The sequence below is a fragment of the Tyto alba genome, unplaced genomic scaffold, assembly GCF_018691265.1.
Source record: "Tyto alba isolate M040663 unplaced genomic scaffold, T.alba_DEE_v4.0 Super-Scaffold_41, whole genome shotgun sequence".
Lineage (NCBI taxonomy): Eukaryota > Metazoa > Chordata > Aves > Strigiformes > Tytonidae > Tyto > Tyto alba.
In genome coordinates, this window is record NW_024881317.1 from 10,082,136 (window position 1) to 10,101,844 (window position 19,709).

Below are 19,709 nucleotides of genomic sequence, written 5' to 3' on the forward strand. Positions count from 1 at the left end.
CCTTCTCAAGTGATCTGATATGAATAGCATTTGCACCTCCTTTACTATTACGTTAGTTTCACACAGCAAAAGGATCCTAGTTTGTGTCTGCTTTAGCTTGATTTCTGCCATCCTCAGACAAAACTCTTTCCTCCACTACACAGACTTTATTCACCAAAGAAAAACCTCTCAAAGTCCTTGCAGACTTTATGAAAGGCGTTTTCACTCACTTGGGTTAAATGAGCACTGTGTGTTTTCTTTCTTCTTCTTTTTTTTTTTTTTTTTTTTTGGGGGGGGTGGGTGGGTGGTGTAAAAAGTAATAAATGAATCATTTCAACTTTGGGTGAGAAGTTTAGGTGTTGTATTCGTACCATGCAACTACATAAACACAGAACGAGCCAGTTAACCAATGAATTGCAGGAATGAGAAGCAATGAGATGATCTAAAACATTTTAACACATTTTCCATATATTAGCCCTTGGACTAGTTGTGTTTTGCTTTCTTACAACAGACACAAGTCAGTAAAAGTCCAAAAGGAAAGTCTGAGGTTTTACATTTCTGTTTGTGGTACAGGAAAAGGGTTACGATCTCAGTGGTTGATTCAGTGAAATAACATCTCTTTTATACACATCTGCCTAGCAAGTAGGGCGGTAGTTGGAAATACCCAATCTAAAGCATTAAAGATTTGCTGGCAAATAGCAAGGCATTTTCTGCAGAGGAAAAGTTGTTATATTGAGTAGTCTCTTTGAATGCTTAGGAGTTACAGTCAAGTATCCAAACACTGTGGAGTTACAGTGCATTTATTATTTTGTCAAGTATTTTACTCACTGGGAATTGACTCTGCTGCATATTTCATATCCAGGAAGGCATGATAATAGTGGACTTAAATAAAAAGATACTTGGCAATGGTAAGTGATATTTTTATGGCAAATTATTTAGGAATCATACAGTCAGCTCTTTTTACATGTCAGTATGTATCATTTTCAAATGTTTTAATTTAAGAATTTAAAAGAGTAAAACCAGAGGTGTTTAAAAAACTATGTTTTAGTCTGTCTATTCACTGTCATTGCTGTTTTGATTTTAAATTATATGAGAAATTTGAAGTAAAATATTGTTGTTGAATAATGAGGATTATGACTTAAAACAGAGATGCTTTACATGGAAGTACCTTAATTTAGGACACTTTTAGTCTGCTGTATATATATCCTATTTCTCCTGACACATATAAAGGCCAGCAGTGTGGATCAGAGACGTTTGTGAGTTCATATCTTTCTTCATGATTGAAGGCCTCTCTAAACCTGCAATATTATAGGAGGCAGAAAAGAAACAAAATCACAAATCAAATGATTCATTACTTAAAAACATTTTAAATCAAAAAATTCTCTCTTACTGGCAATTAATCTTCATAATAAGAGAAATTAATTAATTTAAAAACTAGATGAAAAGCAGAAGATATGGGATTTTAATTTTTTTTTTTTTAGCTTTTGCTAAGTCCATTTTTTTTTCCAGAATTGCTTCTAACCTTTCTACTCATTTCAACTCTGCTGTGTAACTGCAGGCAATATTATTTAATTAATTTATTTTTCTTTAAAGAAGAAATGCAGAAAAATGCATTTCTCTGTGAGAACTAGATGGGGGTAGTATCTAATTCTCTGAAAACACATACACATTTCCAAATCATTTTAAAATGAAACATTAATATAATTACCTACTACAATTTCAGAGCACAGTTCCAAGCAAGACATCAAAATGCACTATTTACTTGAATCTCTGTATGAACTAGCCTATGCAGGAAATCAGTAAATTGCTCCAGAGTCTCAACCTCAAAGGGGATATGTATTTGTTTAGTCATATACTACAGAAAAACATCTGTAGACTTGAAACCTTGCCAGCATTAATAATGCAGTGTTGACTTAATAGTATCCTTTATTATGAGCCTCATTAGTAACTGATTCATATGGTATGAGCCTACAGAAAAACCACGCAGGCTAGTATAGCACCCACATATTGATGATACATCATCCATACTGCCAGTGTAAGCTCATTTGTCGTGGAGCTGGCGTGCTCCGGGCTGAGCGCACACCTCCTGGCGAGCAGCCCCGCGGAGACGCAGCCCAGGCAGAGGCTCCTGGCGTGCCCCGTGCTGCTCCTCTGCAGGGGCACTGCTGGCAGGGTGGAGAGGGGGCAAAGCACTCCCCTCTTCCCCCACCGTACCAGCCTGTGGCTGTGAATGGATGACATAAAGCTGTGGGGCTGTCAAATTGCTTCAATTTATGTTGAAGGACTGACCCAACAGGCGATGGTGGCTTTACCACTTTTGCAGCTCTTTGCTATTGGAGAGCACCAGTGACGTGATCTGCTGCTTTTATTTGCCTGGTGCTGTTATAACATAGTATTTATGCTATATGTATCACAGTATGACACATACTGTACACTGCAGCATGCTTTATTGTACAGAATAAACTTTGTATGTGACAGGTTCTGCATAATACAGACTGGTGAGGGATATCATTACTTGACACCAGCAAATTCTTATTGTTTTCTAAGAGTAGCTGTTAATCGTTTTGTTCATCACCCCATTAAAAAAATACCACTTAATTATCTTATAGTACTTTTCATCAGAGAAATCCCCACCCCACACATCCAAGAAAGAAGGTAACAGCCACAACCCCTTTTCTTTGATGAGGACAAGAATTCAGAAGTGAGGGAAATTAAACCTATCTAAGGTCAAAACAATAGGTCACTATCAGAGCTGGAAGGAGATCTCCAGATCAATGTAGTGTTCTGTCAAAAACTGAGCTGGGGCAGATTGTTACTGCTTTATAATGAGTGGCGTGTATTAGATGTGATTGGTAAGGTTCAGTTATAAGTAGTTTACACCTTTGCCCAAGATTAATGTTGAACCTAAACTGATACTGTCAAAATGTTAACATTTTTCCTCTATTCATTTTATACATTTAGGGTCCTTTGGTTTTGCACGAAATAGGGAGAAAGAAAAAACAAAACTTTAAAACTCTCATTCTTGTACGCAACCCCAAAGGTCTGGGTATTCCTACCTCTTGAATGTTTACTTAAGTCTTTTAAGATTCACTCCACAAATTAAAAGACAATATTTACAGTCAAGTTTAGAAGATGTTGAAGAAAAAGGAAGGAACCGGAATGTAAATCCTGGGTTGTGCTGCTTGTTGTATGGTTGCCTTGGAATATGTCTTTTTACAATTACTTGAGACTTAAATTCCAGAAGAGGCTGTTTCTTTTGGGAAATCCAAACTGAGAGAAAGGGTATAGTATTAATTCTTCTGGAGAGATGATTAAATATTCTCTGGATTAAAAATGAACATACATAGAGAAAGGACACTGGAAAATCTGACCTCCCTGAGCACATCTCTGCTCCAGTGTCAGGGTCCTTCAGTGGCTGCCCTCAGGACCAAGCCTACTGTAGTACATGGCATTGTGCGAGCCTCAGCATGCTGTTTTACACATTCACAGACATACCAGCTTTTTGTGCATATCCAGGCAGACTTTCCAGATAGGTTATTCACAAGACAGCCACATGTCTGGAGGCAATCTATCATATAATCCAATCGTATAGCTACTCTTGTCTCCTCCATCAACTGAAAAATAAATATAGCACCTGTCATCTGAGTTATACCAATTTCTTATGGATTAAGGTATCCCTTCCACTCCCTAGTGCTATGGAGTTTAATCACTTAGTAACTCACAGCCCCAGACTACAGATGCTGTGGATTTAACAGTTATTTTGCCAGTGTTTAAACTGAGGTCATCACAAAACCCCAAACGCAATAAAATATTTGGTCATGCACTAAAATTCCATGACACCTCCCACCCTATGGTTCCCCTTACTGATCTTCACAAATCATGGGCCATAATAGTCAAGCTCTTTTGGACAAATACAAAGATAAAAGCAAATGAGTATCAGGACACAGCAATGTTTAAAAGAATGGCAACTAACCAGTGTAACAATCTATCTAAAGGTATAGCAAGTTTTCAAGATTGGTGTAATAGTGTCTTTACATCCAGATTTGGTGTTTATTTTAAAAGATATGCTTTAGCTGGAGCAGAAGCTATTGCCATCAGTACAGGAATTACATGTTAAATTTTTCTCTTTGACAGGTCAATTAGACTAGTTAATTAAAACTTATTCTGGGCTTGAAACCTGTGATTCTGTAGGAAAAATAAAAACCAAGATAAGGAATCCTCAGCGGAGATGTCTCAGACATTAGCTCCAAGCTATTTAACATTAGATTCTGCTCTGAAGGCTGATTTCAAAGCATGGAAGAAAAGTCCTCTCCCAAAGACTCTAGTTCCTAGACTGTTTAGGATGCTACAGTGGACTCCAGCACCATCTATCACACCTATGAGCAGGGTGTCATCAGACCTCATGAAGCACCAGAAGCATTGTATTTTGTGTCTTACTAGGAAGCTAGTTATGTGACAATATACCATTTAATTCATGAGAACCTGTAAAATAATCTAATCTCATCTTGCTGTCAACAATAATGCTAGTGAGTAACACACGTGGTGTACATTACAACTAAAGTCAGTGTTAAAAGCTACAATATTGCAGAAGTTAAGAGCAAGAGAGCTGCCACTGGAGCTTTATACTGTTACCTTCAACACTGCAAAAACTATCTGCTCAGCTTCATTCTGATTGTCACAGCCTTAGAGACAAAGTAAAGCAGCAGAAATGTGAAGGGTCCTATAGACGCCTTTAGTGCAGAGTTAATCAGTACCCTGTATTAAGTAGCTTTGCCTCTGCCAGACACCAGGAATGACAAATACTGAGAAGTAGCTACTGCTGAAGGCTTGCAGTTGAAATTACAACTGTACTTATAAATGTGGTAAAGTCATTCAGGTGTAGATATCCAAGAGAAGAGATTGCATAATTCCTCATCAAGGACTGACCGTGTTAATAAAAAAAAATAAAACAAAAAAACCCCAACAAAAACAACAAAAAAACAAAAAGCAATGAAAAGCCCCAAGAAACTCCCAAACCCCCAAAACTCCACAACACCCTCTCTCTGAAAACAAAACTAAAACAAAATCCCCAAACCAACAAACCCAGCAACAGGACCATGCGTGTTATCCATGAAATACTAAGGATAACAAGCCCCTGACTTCAGTGAGACTGAGATCAGGCTGCTGTAGGAAGTGATGCCTGTACCAGAGTGTAAAATAAGAAGCAAATTCTGCCACTGGTATTCAGATGGACTAAATATATTCACTTTTTCAGTATTTCCATTCATTTATATCTGGATGTTGAAAGTGTAAAGGAGGTATAGCAATGAATATGACAGAATCCAACATGGACTCACAATAAAATGTAAAACCAGACAGGTCTAAATACACCTTTTACACTCAACTCATGAAAAATTCAGAGAAAATTTTCATATGATTTTTTTATGTAGAGTAAGTTCATTTTTCTTTTGCCCTTTACTTTTTTTTTTTCCTGATAAATCATAGTTTTGGCAATTGATAATTCTCCTTTCATTCAACCTAGAGGGCCCCTCATATCAGCCTACAGTTCAGGGGACTATAAATCAAAAGGACTGCAAAGTCAGATGAAAAAGGAACATTATGTGACTGGAAATGTGGAAAGAAGAGGTAAAGTCATAACTTTTAAAAATATTTGTTTTAAATCAGAATGACACCCTACAGGGGAGCTCACATAATGTTTTTACTACTCTGGTGCTACAGTAAGTTATAAAATGTGCACTGGTCAATGGCTTTAAAAAAAATTATAGACCTTTTCTTCAGTACCAGATATTTAGCAGCTTCATAGCTGACACAAATATTCTGTAGTGTTTCTCTAAGCCCAACATAATCTCTTACACATAGTCTATATGTGTAGTACAAAAATATTAAAATAACAAACACAACCCACAACACTTTGTTAAAAGGGTACTATTATTGCTATGCCTCATACACCACACCATGGCTACAGTCAGTGCTCTTTACACTGATGGTGCTGTAATTTTTTAATCACACGCTCTTAACACAATACTTATGTAGATCACATGGGCTACTTTTTCTGTAAACAAAGCATTATATTTATACAGTGACATTCTTCATAGAGTTCCAGGATATGTTCTCAAGATGAAGTAAAAATACTTTTTGATGAGTGTTCACTTAGTATTAGACCCTCTTCCATGGAACTACATAAGCAATATTTTACAGCTTATCTCTAAGTCACTGCAACAAGTAAGGAGAGCAGAATAAGGTTAGTAATCATGCAAAGCATGAATGCATGTCATGCAACACAAACATATCTGGGAAGACAATGTCTAGGAACTTTTATTAACTCGAAGGAAGGCAATTCACTGAAAAACAGTGTAGATGGCTGCAGAGCTGGATATCATTATGAAAGAGTCAGGTAATAAAGTTCACAAAAGGAACTGAATTTTTTAAAAAGGATCTGAAGAAAGGGAGGAGATCCAAACATATGAAAGCAGCATGAAGCAGAGAGAAAGGAGGGACAGATGAAGAAAAGATAAAAGTATGTAGAAAATAGAGGATGACATCAGTACAGAGATCAATGAGAAAAGGATTCTACAGAGACTTGAAGATCAGGATATTTTTCCTAGTACAAGAACTGAGCAAATCTTAAAGGCAGCGAATTTAAAACAATTACAAGGAAGTACATTTTTATGTAACACATGAAACTCATTGCCTCTGGATACTCTTGAAATCAAAAGCTTAATGAGAGCCAGAAATGGATAAATTAGTTACATCACACAGGATTCATTTCATCTGTAGAAAAAAAAAAATTTTTGTACTTCCTGGCAAAAGTTAGGTACTAAGTGACAAAAGGAATTAGAAAGAGTTTTACTTAATTTGACATAATGCAATACTTATACATTATGGGACAGCTGTAGCTTCTGCTGAAACAAGACTATCTAATCATAATGTAAAAACCTCCAACAGTTTTGGAATACACACAAAACCTCAGTGTCAGCCTACTCTTACCAATAAGGTACTCAGAAGAAACTCTTCCTGAAAGAAAGCTATCTCCTGATTCTTGATTTTCTTTTTTTTTTTTTTTTTTAATTAGGGTAATCCCTTTGAGGCAATTGCTATTAGCCACTGATGGAGAAGGATACTGGATTAACTGTGTTTATAGGGTGACTCAACATGCCATGTTGCCATGTTGCTATGTTTTGATGGATGAAAGGGCAGAGTGAAAGTTGTGAAACCCAAGACAGAGATGACTAATCCAGCCCTGGCTTAACAGCAATGAGGAGATGGATTGTCCGGTGCAACATAACTGTTGTCTGGAATATGGCAAAATATGAAAATTGTGACTGTGTTTAAGGCAAAAATAATTCATCAGTCTGCTGAGCAATGTAAGGACAGTACAAAAACGAGAACACTCCAAACTATTGGATTTCTTTCCCATTAACACAAGCAATATTTGCAGTTGGGTGGAGATCAGGACAGAGGCTCAGTTCCATCATTACTTAGATTTGCTTTGCCCAGTACTAATGTTCTGTTTAAATTTATATGCTCCTTTTTGGAATAGGTTATCACCAGTAGCAACAGGCAAAATATTTAGTACTGAATAGTCTGCATATTTGTCCTCTAGAATCCAAACCTTTGGATATGGAAAATAATTTGGGGAATAGAGGGATCAGCTCCTGTATCTACTATGGTTCCAGACACATCCTAATTTTAGTCAGGTAAAAGAGAACTGTCAGAAAAAATAAATCAATGGCTCCTCTATTTCCCTTTCCTACCCCCAATAGACACTAACTCTAGACATCATAAAAGTTACTCAGTTTTATGGTAACTAGGACCCTATTGCATGGCAGAAGTATCATGCGACCTATGAATGGTACTGTCTGACTTTTATTCTGAAGCAAGAGTTGCTGCCCCTTCTGCATGCTATCCCCTTTAACTACAGATATTATTTTCATGAACTCAGCTCTTGGGGTGAAATCTCTGTCCCACTGAAATCAAAGGCAAAACAGCAAACTTCAGAGTGCTCATTTCTGCTGTCTTCTCATTCCACACATTAATTATGCTTTAGGTTTCAAGTATTTCCTTTTATTTGTTTGAACTCTCCATTTTACTGCATTCTTCTTTTCCTGTCCCTCACATGAGAAGGCAGTAAAGAAACCCAGCTGATTTTCCTTACAGTACCTATTATCTCATAAACCTTTATCAATGCAACTCCTTTCTGCAAAGGAGAGTCCACATAGTTTCAATCTTTTAATACAAAATTCCAGCCTCTGATCAGTGTTCATTGCCCTTTTCCTGGTACAATACCTTTGAGCTAAGTAATGAAGATTGACCACAGTATCCAATATCAAAGCATACCATTAGTGCAACATGGCAGGCACAGCAGAGGTTCTCTCTCTCTCCTTTTCCTTATGACTTCTAAAAACCTGCTTTTCTGTTCACCACTGGGCACTGAACAATTACTGTACAGAGAAGATGGAAAAAACTGCAAAAGGTTAGAGTGAACATTCTGTATTACAGAAACAACATGAAAAAACAGCCCCTCCTTGTGATATTTATGTTTCTGTTGCTGGCCCTGGCAGAAGTCCAGATTCTGAATGAACAAAACTCCCAGTGGCTTAGGGACTACAGTATTCAGCCCATAGTCAGGAAATGCAATAGCATGTGACAATGGGAAGAAATAAAAAAAGCTTTCCAATGCTTTTGAGCTTCCAGCTCAATCAGTTTGGATCAAAACTCAGGGACTGTTGAGATTTTGTGTGAATGAGTTCTCTGTTGCTAAACAAAAACATGTGTGTGTTACAGTGTAAGACAGTTAAGTGGTAAACAGTATGTGGCTTTGCTTCCTCATTGATATTTCATTTTTACAGTATTAGCACTATATAACCCCATTTTATGTACAAGGCCATGGTCCTTCTCTATTCAAACACGGTGAGGAACTCTTTCCCAAAACAAAATTAGCTCCCTATTTCTCCTCCTTTCCAGGAAAGCTACTTGATAACTGTTGTTCACTACTCAGTGTCAAATCCTGGTTCTTCTACAAGATTAGAATTTAAAAGACTTGCTAATGTTCCATGTTTATTGTCATCCAGTCATTCAGGTTAAAATTCTGTCCTTTACAACAGATTTCCTTTGGTGAACTAATATCCTGAAAACTTAATTATTGGGAAAATAATGCCAAATTCTCTTATTTTTGTAAACATTTAAAATATAAATTAGCCACAATTCTATTATCAGGGACAGAATGTTTTGGGACTCCAGTAGACGCTGTACAAAGCAGAGATTTCATATTCACTTTTTCTCCAAGTACATACATCTTTCTCATGGGGCAGATGCTTGTCTTCACAGTTTATAATTTCTCTCTCTTTTGCAAGTTTAGTGACAGACCAGTAAAACCAGGACCTTCAAGCCACAGAACACAGAGGGCAGCAGGTGTCTAAGCACTTTCTTGTTGACCATTTCCATGACCAGACAGGGCCAGGTGTAAAATTCAGGTTTCTGTTTACATATTCCTGATAAGTACAGGATTTATAGTTTGTGAGAACATTCCAAAGAGGCCTGCTATTTCAGTAAACTAACATTAACTGTTTCAGAGACAATACTTTCTTTTATGGAACATTTATTTTATTTTACAAACTCCCTATGTATCTTATCACACAAATTCATCAAGAGAAAGTAGTTTTCTGCAGCAAGATTGTTATTTGTCAGTGAGAGCAGAACTGATGATTGGCAGCTGGAGACTGACACACTATCTATGTGATCAATGAAAGACAGCTAAGTGTGCCTAGGAATGTGGCAGAAAGGTGGCTGCCTGCTCCCACAATTGATGGTGGATGCAACTCAAGCAGTGTTTCGTGGGGCAAGTCACCCCAGTAGTAGAATAGACTGTGAACCATTTACTTTGCAGCAAATGAAAGGTGTAATTAAGGCAATTTGGAATCCTTGGCATAGTTCTAACTTCCCAGTTTTTGGAGTCCTTGATCAGGTTGCATCATGAAGTTGCAGTCTAGCCCAGAAAGGGGAGAGTATTTAAGAATAAGTTGGTTTAAGGGATCATGCCACTTCATGGTGAACAATACAAGGGCTTGGCATTCAAAAGTGGCTCCTATTACATTTTGCTTCTGGAGTAGAAGTGGTCTATGAAATTCTTACTAGCTTAATGTTTAAAATATCTGCTAAAAATTACAAGAAACATGCTTGCCATCTCAGCCTCCAGCAGGAAATCCTGCACTTGATTAGCACGGATTCTGGCTGCTCCCCCTCCCACCTCCCCACAAGTAGGTTTAACATGCCCGAACCCCATCAGTCCTAGGACCAGAGAGCGACGGGTAAAAACAAATGACACAAACTCCTTAAATGGTCTTGCCTTCTCTGGGTAGCTGGGAGCCTGCTGGAAACAGTTTCCCCAATACTGCATCCCATTGCTTTTGTTTATCTATCCGTGCTGACATTTTCTTCAATTAGGAAACAATAGCTCCCTTCCAATGTACTGAGCAGAATTACTGAAACCGTGTCACGTGACACCACGAGAGTGTGTTTTCAATTATTCACTCTGTCTTTTTTTGCCAGGCCTATGAAGAGGAACAGCCTTCCGCAGGAGTCAGGTTTGTCTGCCTCGCTCTTGTAAGTTCCTCCTTTTGAATTTTTATTTTACAGTTAGGTATTTTTTTTTTTTTTTTTTTTAATTTTTAACTGCAAATTCAACTCTCCAAGAGTTTCTTACTCCTTACTAGAAAACTTCCAAATCTCTAGCTCTTCCTGCTGCCTGGAAATCCTAGACATCTGCAATAGTTCAGTGCTGCTCAGTAATGGATCTGACAAAGATCACAAGATCTAGATTAAAATGGAATGCAAGATATCATGCTGTTAGCACTTGGTAATGTAAAACTCAGCTTGTTCTTGCTAGTAAAGAAACGTTCTATCTTTCCTACTGTCTGGTTAGCAGCAGAGCATTTGCCTTCAATGTGGGAGCTACACCAAATTATCTGCATCTTGTAAATGCTTGGTTTAATATCCAACCAAAAATTTGAACCAAATGGGTACAGCCCAAATCATGTATTTTGTTTGCAGAAGACAGACTGAGTTAGGGTTTTTAGACTTAAAGCTGGAAAAATAAAGCTTGGGGAAAAGAAAAAAAGAAACAGAGAGGAACATTTGGTTTGTATTACAAACCACAGACAACTTCCATCAGGCATGCTGGAGGTATAAGAATGGCAAGAGAAAATGACAAGCAGTGAGTGCACTGGAGGAAAAGATGAATGGTTCGGAGAACTGACTTTGAAGTAATTATTCATGCCACCAATACCTTGAATTAAATTTGATGGAAGATACCAATGAATCGTAAAGCTTCTTGGGCACTTGTGATATTGTTTTCTGTGTAAAATAACATTTCTGGATATTTTTATTGGAAAACTTATAGACTATGGTTTTGGTGCCTCCTATATTTCTGTCACTTATGCAACCCTGAATCAGCATCTCTGGAAAGGATGTTGCCTTAGTTAAGGCTTGGGCTGTGATCTAATATTTAGAGCAAGATCAAGTATTTAACTGGAAGTCTTCAGGTCTACTGAGTTTATTTGCACCTCAGCCACTGACTTGCTTTGAGATATTAGGTAAGTCATTCAGGGTTAAACTTGGTCTTTGAGCTGATGTAGCTCAAATGGGGGCGGGGGAGGAGAAAATAGCTGATGCAGCAGGGCAGAACACATGTTCCCTCTGCAGAAGGTAAAATTCCTCAGGAGCATTGCAAGGGGGTGGGGTGGCAGAATGCACTTAGAGCAATGTTTCCTTCACTGTTTCAACAGGTGTTTCTGTGTTCCCTGCATCCCAGATGCTTAGCATAGAGAGGCACCTATTGGAGCATTTAGTACTGATGGTAGTGCTCCATTCTTAAGCTCGGTAGCCTCAGACAGAGTGAAAAAGGGCTCCTGCATCTCTTATCCTTCATTCCAGCATGACAGTCTCCAGAGAGCTGTATTTTGACCATTAAGCTATCAAGTCCTTTGCTTGCCTATGTGCTTAATAGCTCTTTTAAAATTCTTCCTCTTTGGGGAAGTGAGAGTGCAGTTAATGTTTGTACAACATTGAAATCCTTGAATGAAAAGTGTTATTTCTTCTAGTTTTCCCCCATAGGCAAAATTGTTTAGGTCTGAATGTGAAACTTGGGCTAATTTCTGACATTCTTATTGCTAGTGTCTAATAGCAAATGCCAGAATCACAGAAGGAGCATAAGACCCTGTTGCAGACTTTCAAGTGATGTGCATTCCACACACCTTCAGCAAGCAGCTCTGTTGCTTCCTACCCAGGTGCTGAGGGGAGGTACTTGCAGAAGTCCCCCTCATCCTAGCCATCCTATTGCTTTTTCAACTCCACATTCTGGTCTAATGGGCCAGATTGCATTTTTACTTATCTTCAGACATACAGGAAAAGCAACATGAAGCTTTTCAAGATTAATTTCCTAATGCGCTGGGGACACTAACAGGGATATCCCAAATGAAAAACTGCAATTAGGTACATACATATTACGGTACACTCAAGCTTTGGGCTTACAAAACACTAAAAAGTGTCTTTTTTAAAAGAAAGAAAGAAAGAAAGAAACAAACAAAACCTCCAAACTTTGAAAGTCTTTATATTTTAGTAAGGATAAGCGTCAGTCAGCTTTTAACTAAAGTAATTAACAAAAAAGCATACAAAAAATTGCAAACTTCTGATGCTGAATTATACCACCAACAACTACTTATTTAAATTCTCAAAATGATTGTCCAGATATCATTCATAGCACTTTTTATTTCTGTACTTCAAAATAAATTACTGCATAGAGGATCTGAAAAGTAGGTCCTCTCAACAGTGCAGGAGGCAAGATTGAACCTAGAGAAATAAGATCCCAAGTCATCCACAAAGTCCATGTGTTAGAGCGGAGCTCCATCTGTGTCACACCTTTCCCCATCCCCTCTGGCCTCTGTGTCCTCACACAAAGGCTTAGATTTCCTTTTATTCAGGAAGGGAGTGTGGCTGTGCTGTTGGGCAGTCCTCCATCCCTACTATGCCTGCCTTCAGCCATGGTTGCAATCTAGTTATTCATAAGAAAGGCTACAGAAAAAGAAAAAAAGAAAAAGAAAAAAAGAAAAAACTAGAACATTCTGTGTATTGAAGAGAACAGAGAATTAGCTAGTTCAGTTTGACCCTGAAAGCTTCCCTCATGTTAGTGTGGGGGAGGCTGAAAGCCCAGTGACTTTGGTTCCAATGTTTCCATCCAGTGAGGTCAGACTCTCCCACAGGAGCAGAGGGGATCACAAAGACACACAGGAGAGGGGCAGAAAACACACCAGCTCTGTGGAACTTGACATCTTCTCTGAATACTTTCAAACTTAAACTTTGTCCTGGAATAGTGTCCTGCTAGGAAATCTGATGAGTTCCAATACTTCTGAAATGTTAGGGATTTTGTTTTGGAAGAGAGACAGCAGGGAGCAGAGCAATATTAGGACTGGCATGATGGAAAATAAGTTATGATGGAAGGCTGTAGGAACATTACCTACCAAAAATGCCAGAAAGGACTGCACAAATAAACATCCTTCTCCCTTGGAGATGACGGGAACTCTTTGCTGCTCCTGAAAAAGCTATGTGTATTTTTTTTTTTACAAATCCAAATAAATTCAGATTCACGCTGAATTGTGTATTTCTCCAGCAATGCCATATAGCTCCTTCAGACAGATACTCAGTGACATAGTGTTTATCATTTGTTTTTATTTTTCCTGGTTATTTGTATGAGAGGAAAAAAAAAAGGAAAAATAATCCTGCAGATTTACTATAAGGCTGGCTTGGATTTATTATATGAATCTGCTTTGGTTGGAACTTGCAGGCCTGTGTTTATTGTTATGGCTGTAAGATACAAAGTGTGTACATACCTACCCAATTCTGCATAGAAGCAGGGGAAAAAAAAAACAAACCCCAAAACATAACAACCCAGTTTAGAGCACAATGTAAAACTTTTTATCTCAATAGTATACTTGAGAAGTGTTTTTCAAATGACATTGATTTTCAATTTTGTGTATAACACCTACAGCATCTTTGACATGCAAATCCTTTACTTTCAATAGGTATTTTCTCTAGAATGGCAGTATACAGTATCAGTTAGGTACTGTGAAGAGAATAGAAAAGGCTGTGTACTAAATATAATAAAATTTGAGAAAGTAAAAATAATTAATTTATACTTCTTGTTGAATTTTCAGCACTGACACGTACCTACCAAATAATTTCTAGAAAACTTTTCCTGAGAGGAAAAGGAAATAGTTTAACAAAGCTCCTCTTTGTTATCTTAACATGCTCATTTCTTTATTCATTTTACAAATGCTCCAACTTTAGCCACATTTTGATTGTATAGCATTTCTTCCATTTTCTCTTGATTTTGTACGCTGAATCATATGCTGAAACACACCATTTCTGTAATGGGACACTTTTTGATTGATGTATTTGAGCTATATTTCTTTATAGAGTTCCATCCCTAATCAGATATTCACATCTTAAGTGCTTCCCTGGATCTCTCTGTTACTGTTAAATGCACAGTCTTAAGTGAGTTCTGATCTGCAAAGGTAGGAGTTTTATAGCAGCCTGACATTCCTTACTCTCTCATGGTTAAGAAACTACTTTTGCTAAATCACTTATAAATCAGATGTGCCAGGTGGAGAACTTAACCTCGACAATTTGATTAATCTTCTTTGAATTATAGTGGTTTCATAAATTTAACTTCAGAAGGAGCTTCCTCTTTCCAAATAATGTTAGGAGGACAGAATGATGCTTTTAAAGTATCTTCCTTTTCAATTTGGGATTTCAACATGCAAATTCAGCAGAAGCCCAAAGGAAGCAGCACAATGGAAGCATCAAAAACATTTATTAAAAGCACTCCATTGTGCTTGGGGAGCCCAGGAAGAGAATGAAAAGGTGAAGGAGAATTTAGCAGAGCACTGTACAGAAACAGAATTAGCAAGTCATGAGATATCACGTGGCTGTTAGCAGCCTGAAAGGCTCTGTTGATTCGATTTATTCATTAGGGCTTTTCAGTAGTGTAGATTATTAAGTGGGAGAAAGTGGGGTATATTACAACTTACTTTTTATATTTCCTTTCCTGGAGGATATTTAGCACCAGAGAAGCAGAGAAAGTTATTGAAAGTATCATGCCGCATAAATGGGAGAATGATAGGAAAAAGAGCAGCACCACCAGCTCTCTGAAGATGGATCGTAAGAACAGTGCTGGGAACAGGAAGTCAAGAAAGTTTCGCTCCATTTCAAGATCACTTATACTTTGCAATGCCAAAAACAGTGATGATGGGTCAAGTCCTGATGAGAAATGCACTGATCCCTTTGAGATCGCTACCAGTTGGGGTCAAGAGGATTTTGACTGCTGTCCTAGAACACAACAGCCATACACATCAGAGACAGAAGACAGCCCACCTGATCCTCCACATGTGATCACCAGCATGGTCCAGTCCAAAGCTGCAGCAAATGAGAACTGCAACAACATGAGAAGAAAGTTACTCACCAAGGTAGGCAACTCGGTGCAGTATATTGTAATGTTCCCCACTGCAGTAGTTCCTAAACAGATTAATTCATAGTTCTCAGAAAGACAGGATTCTACTAGGCTTTTTCAGACCCTATGAGCCTGCAGTGTTCCTACTCTGTATAAACAGCATGAAAATGTATTAGCTTCCCTGCTGTGCTGTTGCACTCTGCTGATCAACATTCTGCTGAAATCAGTGACTGCTAGGCCACTCTTGGTGTTTTCAGACTAGCACAGCTGGTGCTTTCTACCTGTAGTATAGTATTCAGCTCAAAATATAAAATCGTCACTATAGTAAAGTGCATTTGTAAAGTGTGATAACATGAGATCTCATAAAGTATGCAAGTATGAATTATATTAATACTATGAAAGACACAGGACATTCAGCAGGCAGATGTTCTTTCTGTCTGATTCACGAAGGAGGTAATGATGGCTCTAAAACCAACAGAGATAACACTTTTTCGTAGAGATATAAAAAGCCTTAGCAGCCTCATGTTACAACATTATTCTTTAATCAAGAAGTAACTATGTTAACCCTAATGAGCTGAACAATTTTTCAGTTTGAGCAATGTATTTTAGATGCCTTTAGAAAGTTTGTTTTCAATGACGTATCCTAATTTTTCAACTTTCTCTCTACTTGTTGATGTGATGTGTAAAAGGAACCTCATTACAAGTATAACATGTCTTTTATTACAGTTTGTGTCCTCTTGGCACCTTCCTTATTATATACCTTTTACCTGTGCAAATAGTGGCTTATGTGAAAGAACTGAGTCTTTCACCTACAATATTTCTTTCTTATATATTCTATTTTATTTTACATACCTTCAATAAAAACTGGCTAAAAGTAGACCTCTATGTCTAAACACACAGTGGCACAGTGGTACTGAAAATCAGAATCTCCCCTTACTCCTTGAGTTTCTTGCTAATGATCACAGTATGAAGCCCAATATTGCAAAGACTGCAGCAGCACAGAGTTCTGGATGTGAGGTGTTTCAGTCCCTGGCAGAGTTCCAGCATGAGGACAAAAACAAACCAACTTTCTATTACATTCTGACAGAAAGCATAAATAAGTGACACTGACTCAAGTCCCAAAATACACTCAGTCACCTGCAAAACCACACCACCTTCCCCCTTTTGGAAACAGTCCATATGCACTCTGCTGATTTCCTTCTGTGAGTGAAGAAGGAGCTGGACTCTGTGGACTCCCTCCTATTCTCTTTTAACAAAGCTGAAGTACTTTCTTACGTGCATGTCAGCCGTCACAGTCCACTTGCTTCCATGCCTCCAAAACATGCAGGGCTCCAATAACTGTTGTGATCCATACCCATATGAAACTACTCAGTATCTTATTGCAGACTGTAAGTTTAGATCATTTGCTTTTATAGCTGTCAAGCAGCTCAAACAGGGACCTGGGGAACAGAGTGAGTCTCATAAGTAATGCCATTGCATAGATAATATATAACTGCTAAGGGTATAAATCCACTCCTAGGCTAGAGTGGTAGTGCCACTGAACAGGATGGGTCAGGAGCCTGGGTAGATGGTGCCATAAATTAGTCAGCAACTCAGTCCCTTGCAGCAGCGTTTGGGTTGCTTAGTGCTATTGTAGACAATGGCTATATTAAATTCCCTCTCCAGAGCTTTCATAGCAATATAAACCTCTTCAGATGCTACTTGCTAATCTTCCATGCCTTTCAGAGTCATGGATCAGTGAGTGATTCTGAAAAGTCTTATTTCAGCATGCTAAACAGGATGAACTTTGGTAACAGGCACACTGACCTTATCCTGTACTGTTGTTGCTGAGGCTTTGCCCTATATTATGAAAGCAGGGATCTCTATCTTCCATATGGCACAAGCCTGTCAGAACAGTCTTCCTGTACCATGTGTCTTAGAGAGCTTAAGCTTAAAACCTCTCTCTTTAAGAAAGGAGTCAACAAGCATTTTTCAAGTCCCAGCATAACACTCACTCTATCCACCTCCATGTGACACTTCAGAAATTCATGATGTGTGACTCAGAGATGAAGGATCCTTGTCTTTGTCCAAGAAAATTGATTCCATTCTTTCTGTGGTGTTGCTGAGGATATTCCACTATTCTGCTTCCCACCGCCTGCAGCCTTAAGCATGATTCTGGAGGTGCTAATAACTCCCACAGAACTGAACAACCTAATTCTAATTTTTGCTGTCACATTGGAAGGAGAGAAGAATGTTTAAAAGTGCTGCATGATTTAATGCTCCCTGTGCATTTCTTCTCCAGAGCTAAGGTGGAACTTAGACCATCAGTATTCCAAATACTAGGTTCCTCTATTCTGTTCAAAAACTTAAGTATCTCTTTGAACTATACTCTGCTGATTGCATGGGATTCACCATAAGCAATAAACCATGAACAAATCAGTGTTTCAGGACTTCTGCGTATGTATTAGAGGAATGTTTTCCTGATTCCAAAATCTTTAGGATACCAAAGAATAGTCCTATGTCTCATTACTAACGGTCTGAGAAGTTAGGTACTACTTACAATAAGGAAATGAAAGGCAAGAGGAAGATTTTTGAAGAGAGGGCCTCTATGCATCACGATGTCAATTCCTTTCACTTCAGTCTTCAATAGAAAATGTTGCTGTAGCCACTGAGAGAAGCACTGCAACATGAGTACAATCTATATTAGACTACAGAGAATCCCCATAGAAACACTTTGTTCTTATTGCACTACCTGTAGAAAAGACTTTGAGCTGGAACTGAGATCTTATAATACACCAGAGAATTTCAGAAGGCTGAAATTCTGATGATACCAGATTTTGTTCATTCTTTTTTTTCAACAAAATATGTACAGGTTTTGGTGCTGATACTACTACACTGATTGGGGTGGGACTGCAAGTCGATGTCACTGCTTCTCTACCATCTGACTCACAGCACTGTGCTAGCATGTGTGTGTGAAGGGACCACAACCTTGTATCTTGGGTAAATCTGGCTGTTGTGAGGAGTATTGAAAAGATTGGCCCCAGATGCAAAAAACTGACTTGTACCTGGGTATTTTTGGTTTTAACCAAAGCATCCATAGTCTGCATTTACACCACTAGTGTACCACAAGGGCAGAGGGTTGACATTATTTAAGTGTGATACTGCCTACAACTTTTACTGTGATGATATGTGGGCAGCATCAGATGGTAGGGGTTTCAGTTCATAACTGCATCTTCTAGGAAACTTCTTTCCAACAATATGAGGCATGGTTGCACACTCAACATGTAAAGCTGTAGGGATTAGCCTTTCATCTGTATAGAAGTTACAACAGGTGAAAGGAAACAAGGTTGAGAAAAGGCTTAAATAGGAGCCCATGAACAACTATTCAGTGGTTCGTTACATTCAGAGCAAAAGCCTCAGCCAGTGTTACATCCATGTGACCTATGCAGTTACCTCAGACATTTGGATGATCAGATGGTCATTCACATCCTGCCAAGACAAGGCCACTATACGTAACAGGGCCCTGTGTAACAGTCCTTAGTGGTTATGTCCTTCTTTGACCTCAGCCTACCCTACTGCCACAGATACCTCACTTTGGTGCTGGACTCCTATTCCCAGTCATTTTTTCCCACAGAAAAGCTGCTGCCATGACATACTGAGCAGGTAAGAAAACAGGACATAATCTGGGAAGAGGGAAATGGAGAGGGAAGAGAGAGCGTGGAATTACGAAGAGAAAAAGAGAAAAGAGTTGATCATGGAGTACTTTAAAGTAAGTGAAGTGAGGGGAGGAGAAAGCAACAGTCAAAAGCAGTGAAGGAATCATATCTGCAGCAAAGTGCATCACCTAACTATTCCCCACTTCCTATGAAATGCCGCATTCTTCCTCCTTTTCTTCACTGTGTCCTATGCACATGTTGTGAATTGCAACAGCAATCACATTCATCTACATGTTGCTCAGCAGAAAGGCAGGTAGAGATGTTCCCACTAAGGACTATAATTTCATATAATTCCCAGCCATCTCTCTCCTTCTGCCTAGCTGATTGTACAGGAAAACAGTAGAAATAAATAATACATCACGATGCACATGCAGGCAAAGAAAAGCTGTATCAAAATCTAACAGCACATAAAAACTTATGCTTTGTGAGATAGTACCTGGGAAATAATGTCTCAGTCTGATCCATTAATCTCTACATCCTCTTCAAAGTATCTCCTTTCATTATATATTCTAAATAGCAAAGATTTTTTTCCC

The 19,709-nt window shown here is 38.4% G+C and overlaps 1 protein-coding gene and 1 long non-coding RNA gene across 2 annotated transcripts in view; one reads left to right on the forward strand and one right to left on the reverse strand.

The window, feature by feature from the left end:
• The first annotated feature begins 10,531 nt into the window (after nucleotides 1-10,531).
• Nucleotides 10,532-19,709, forward strand: part of IL16 (interleukin 16) — a 36,399-nt gene continuing 27,221 nt past the window's right edge. The window contains exons 1-2 of the mRNA XM_032983041.2: nucleotides 10,532-10,581; nucleotides 15,086-15,497. Coding sequence (XP_032838932.2) covers nucleotides 10,532-10,581; nucleotides 15,086-15,497 — 462 coding nt within the window. The remainder of the gene's footprint in view (nucleotides 10,582-15,085; nucleotides 15,498-19,709) is intronic.
• Nucleotides 12,735-18,123, reverse strand: LOC116959155. Its single transcript, XR_004405692.2, has 4 exons — nucleotides 18,021-18,123; nucleotides 16,757-16,920; nucleotides 15,406-15,463; nucleotides 12,735-13,047 (listed from the first exon to the last, which is right to left on the reverse strand). It is a non-coding gene; the product is annotated as an uncharacterized LOC116959155 (long non-coding RNA).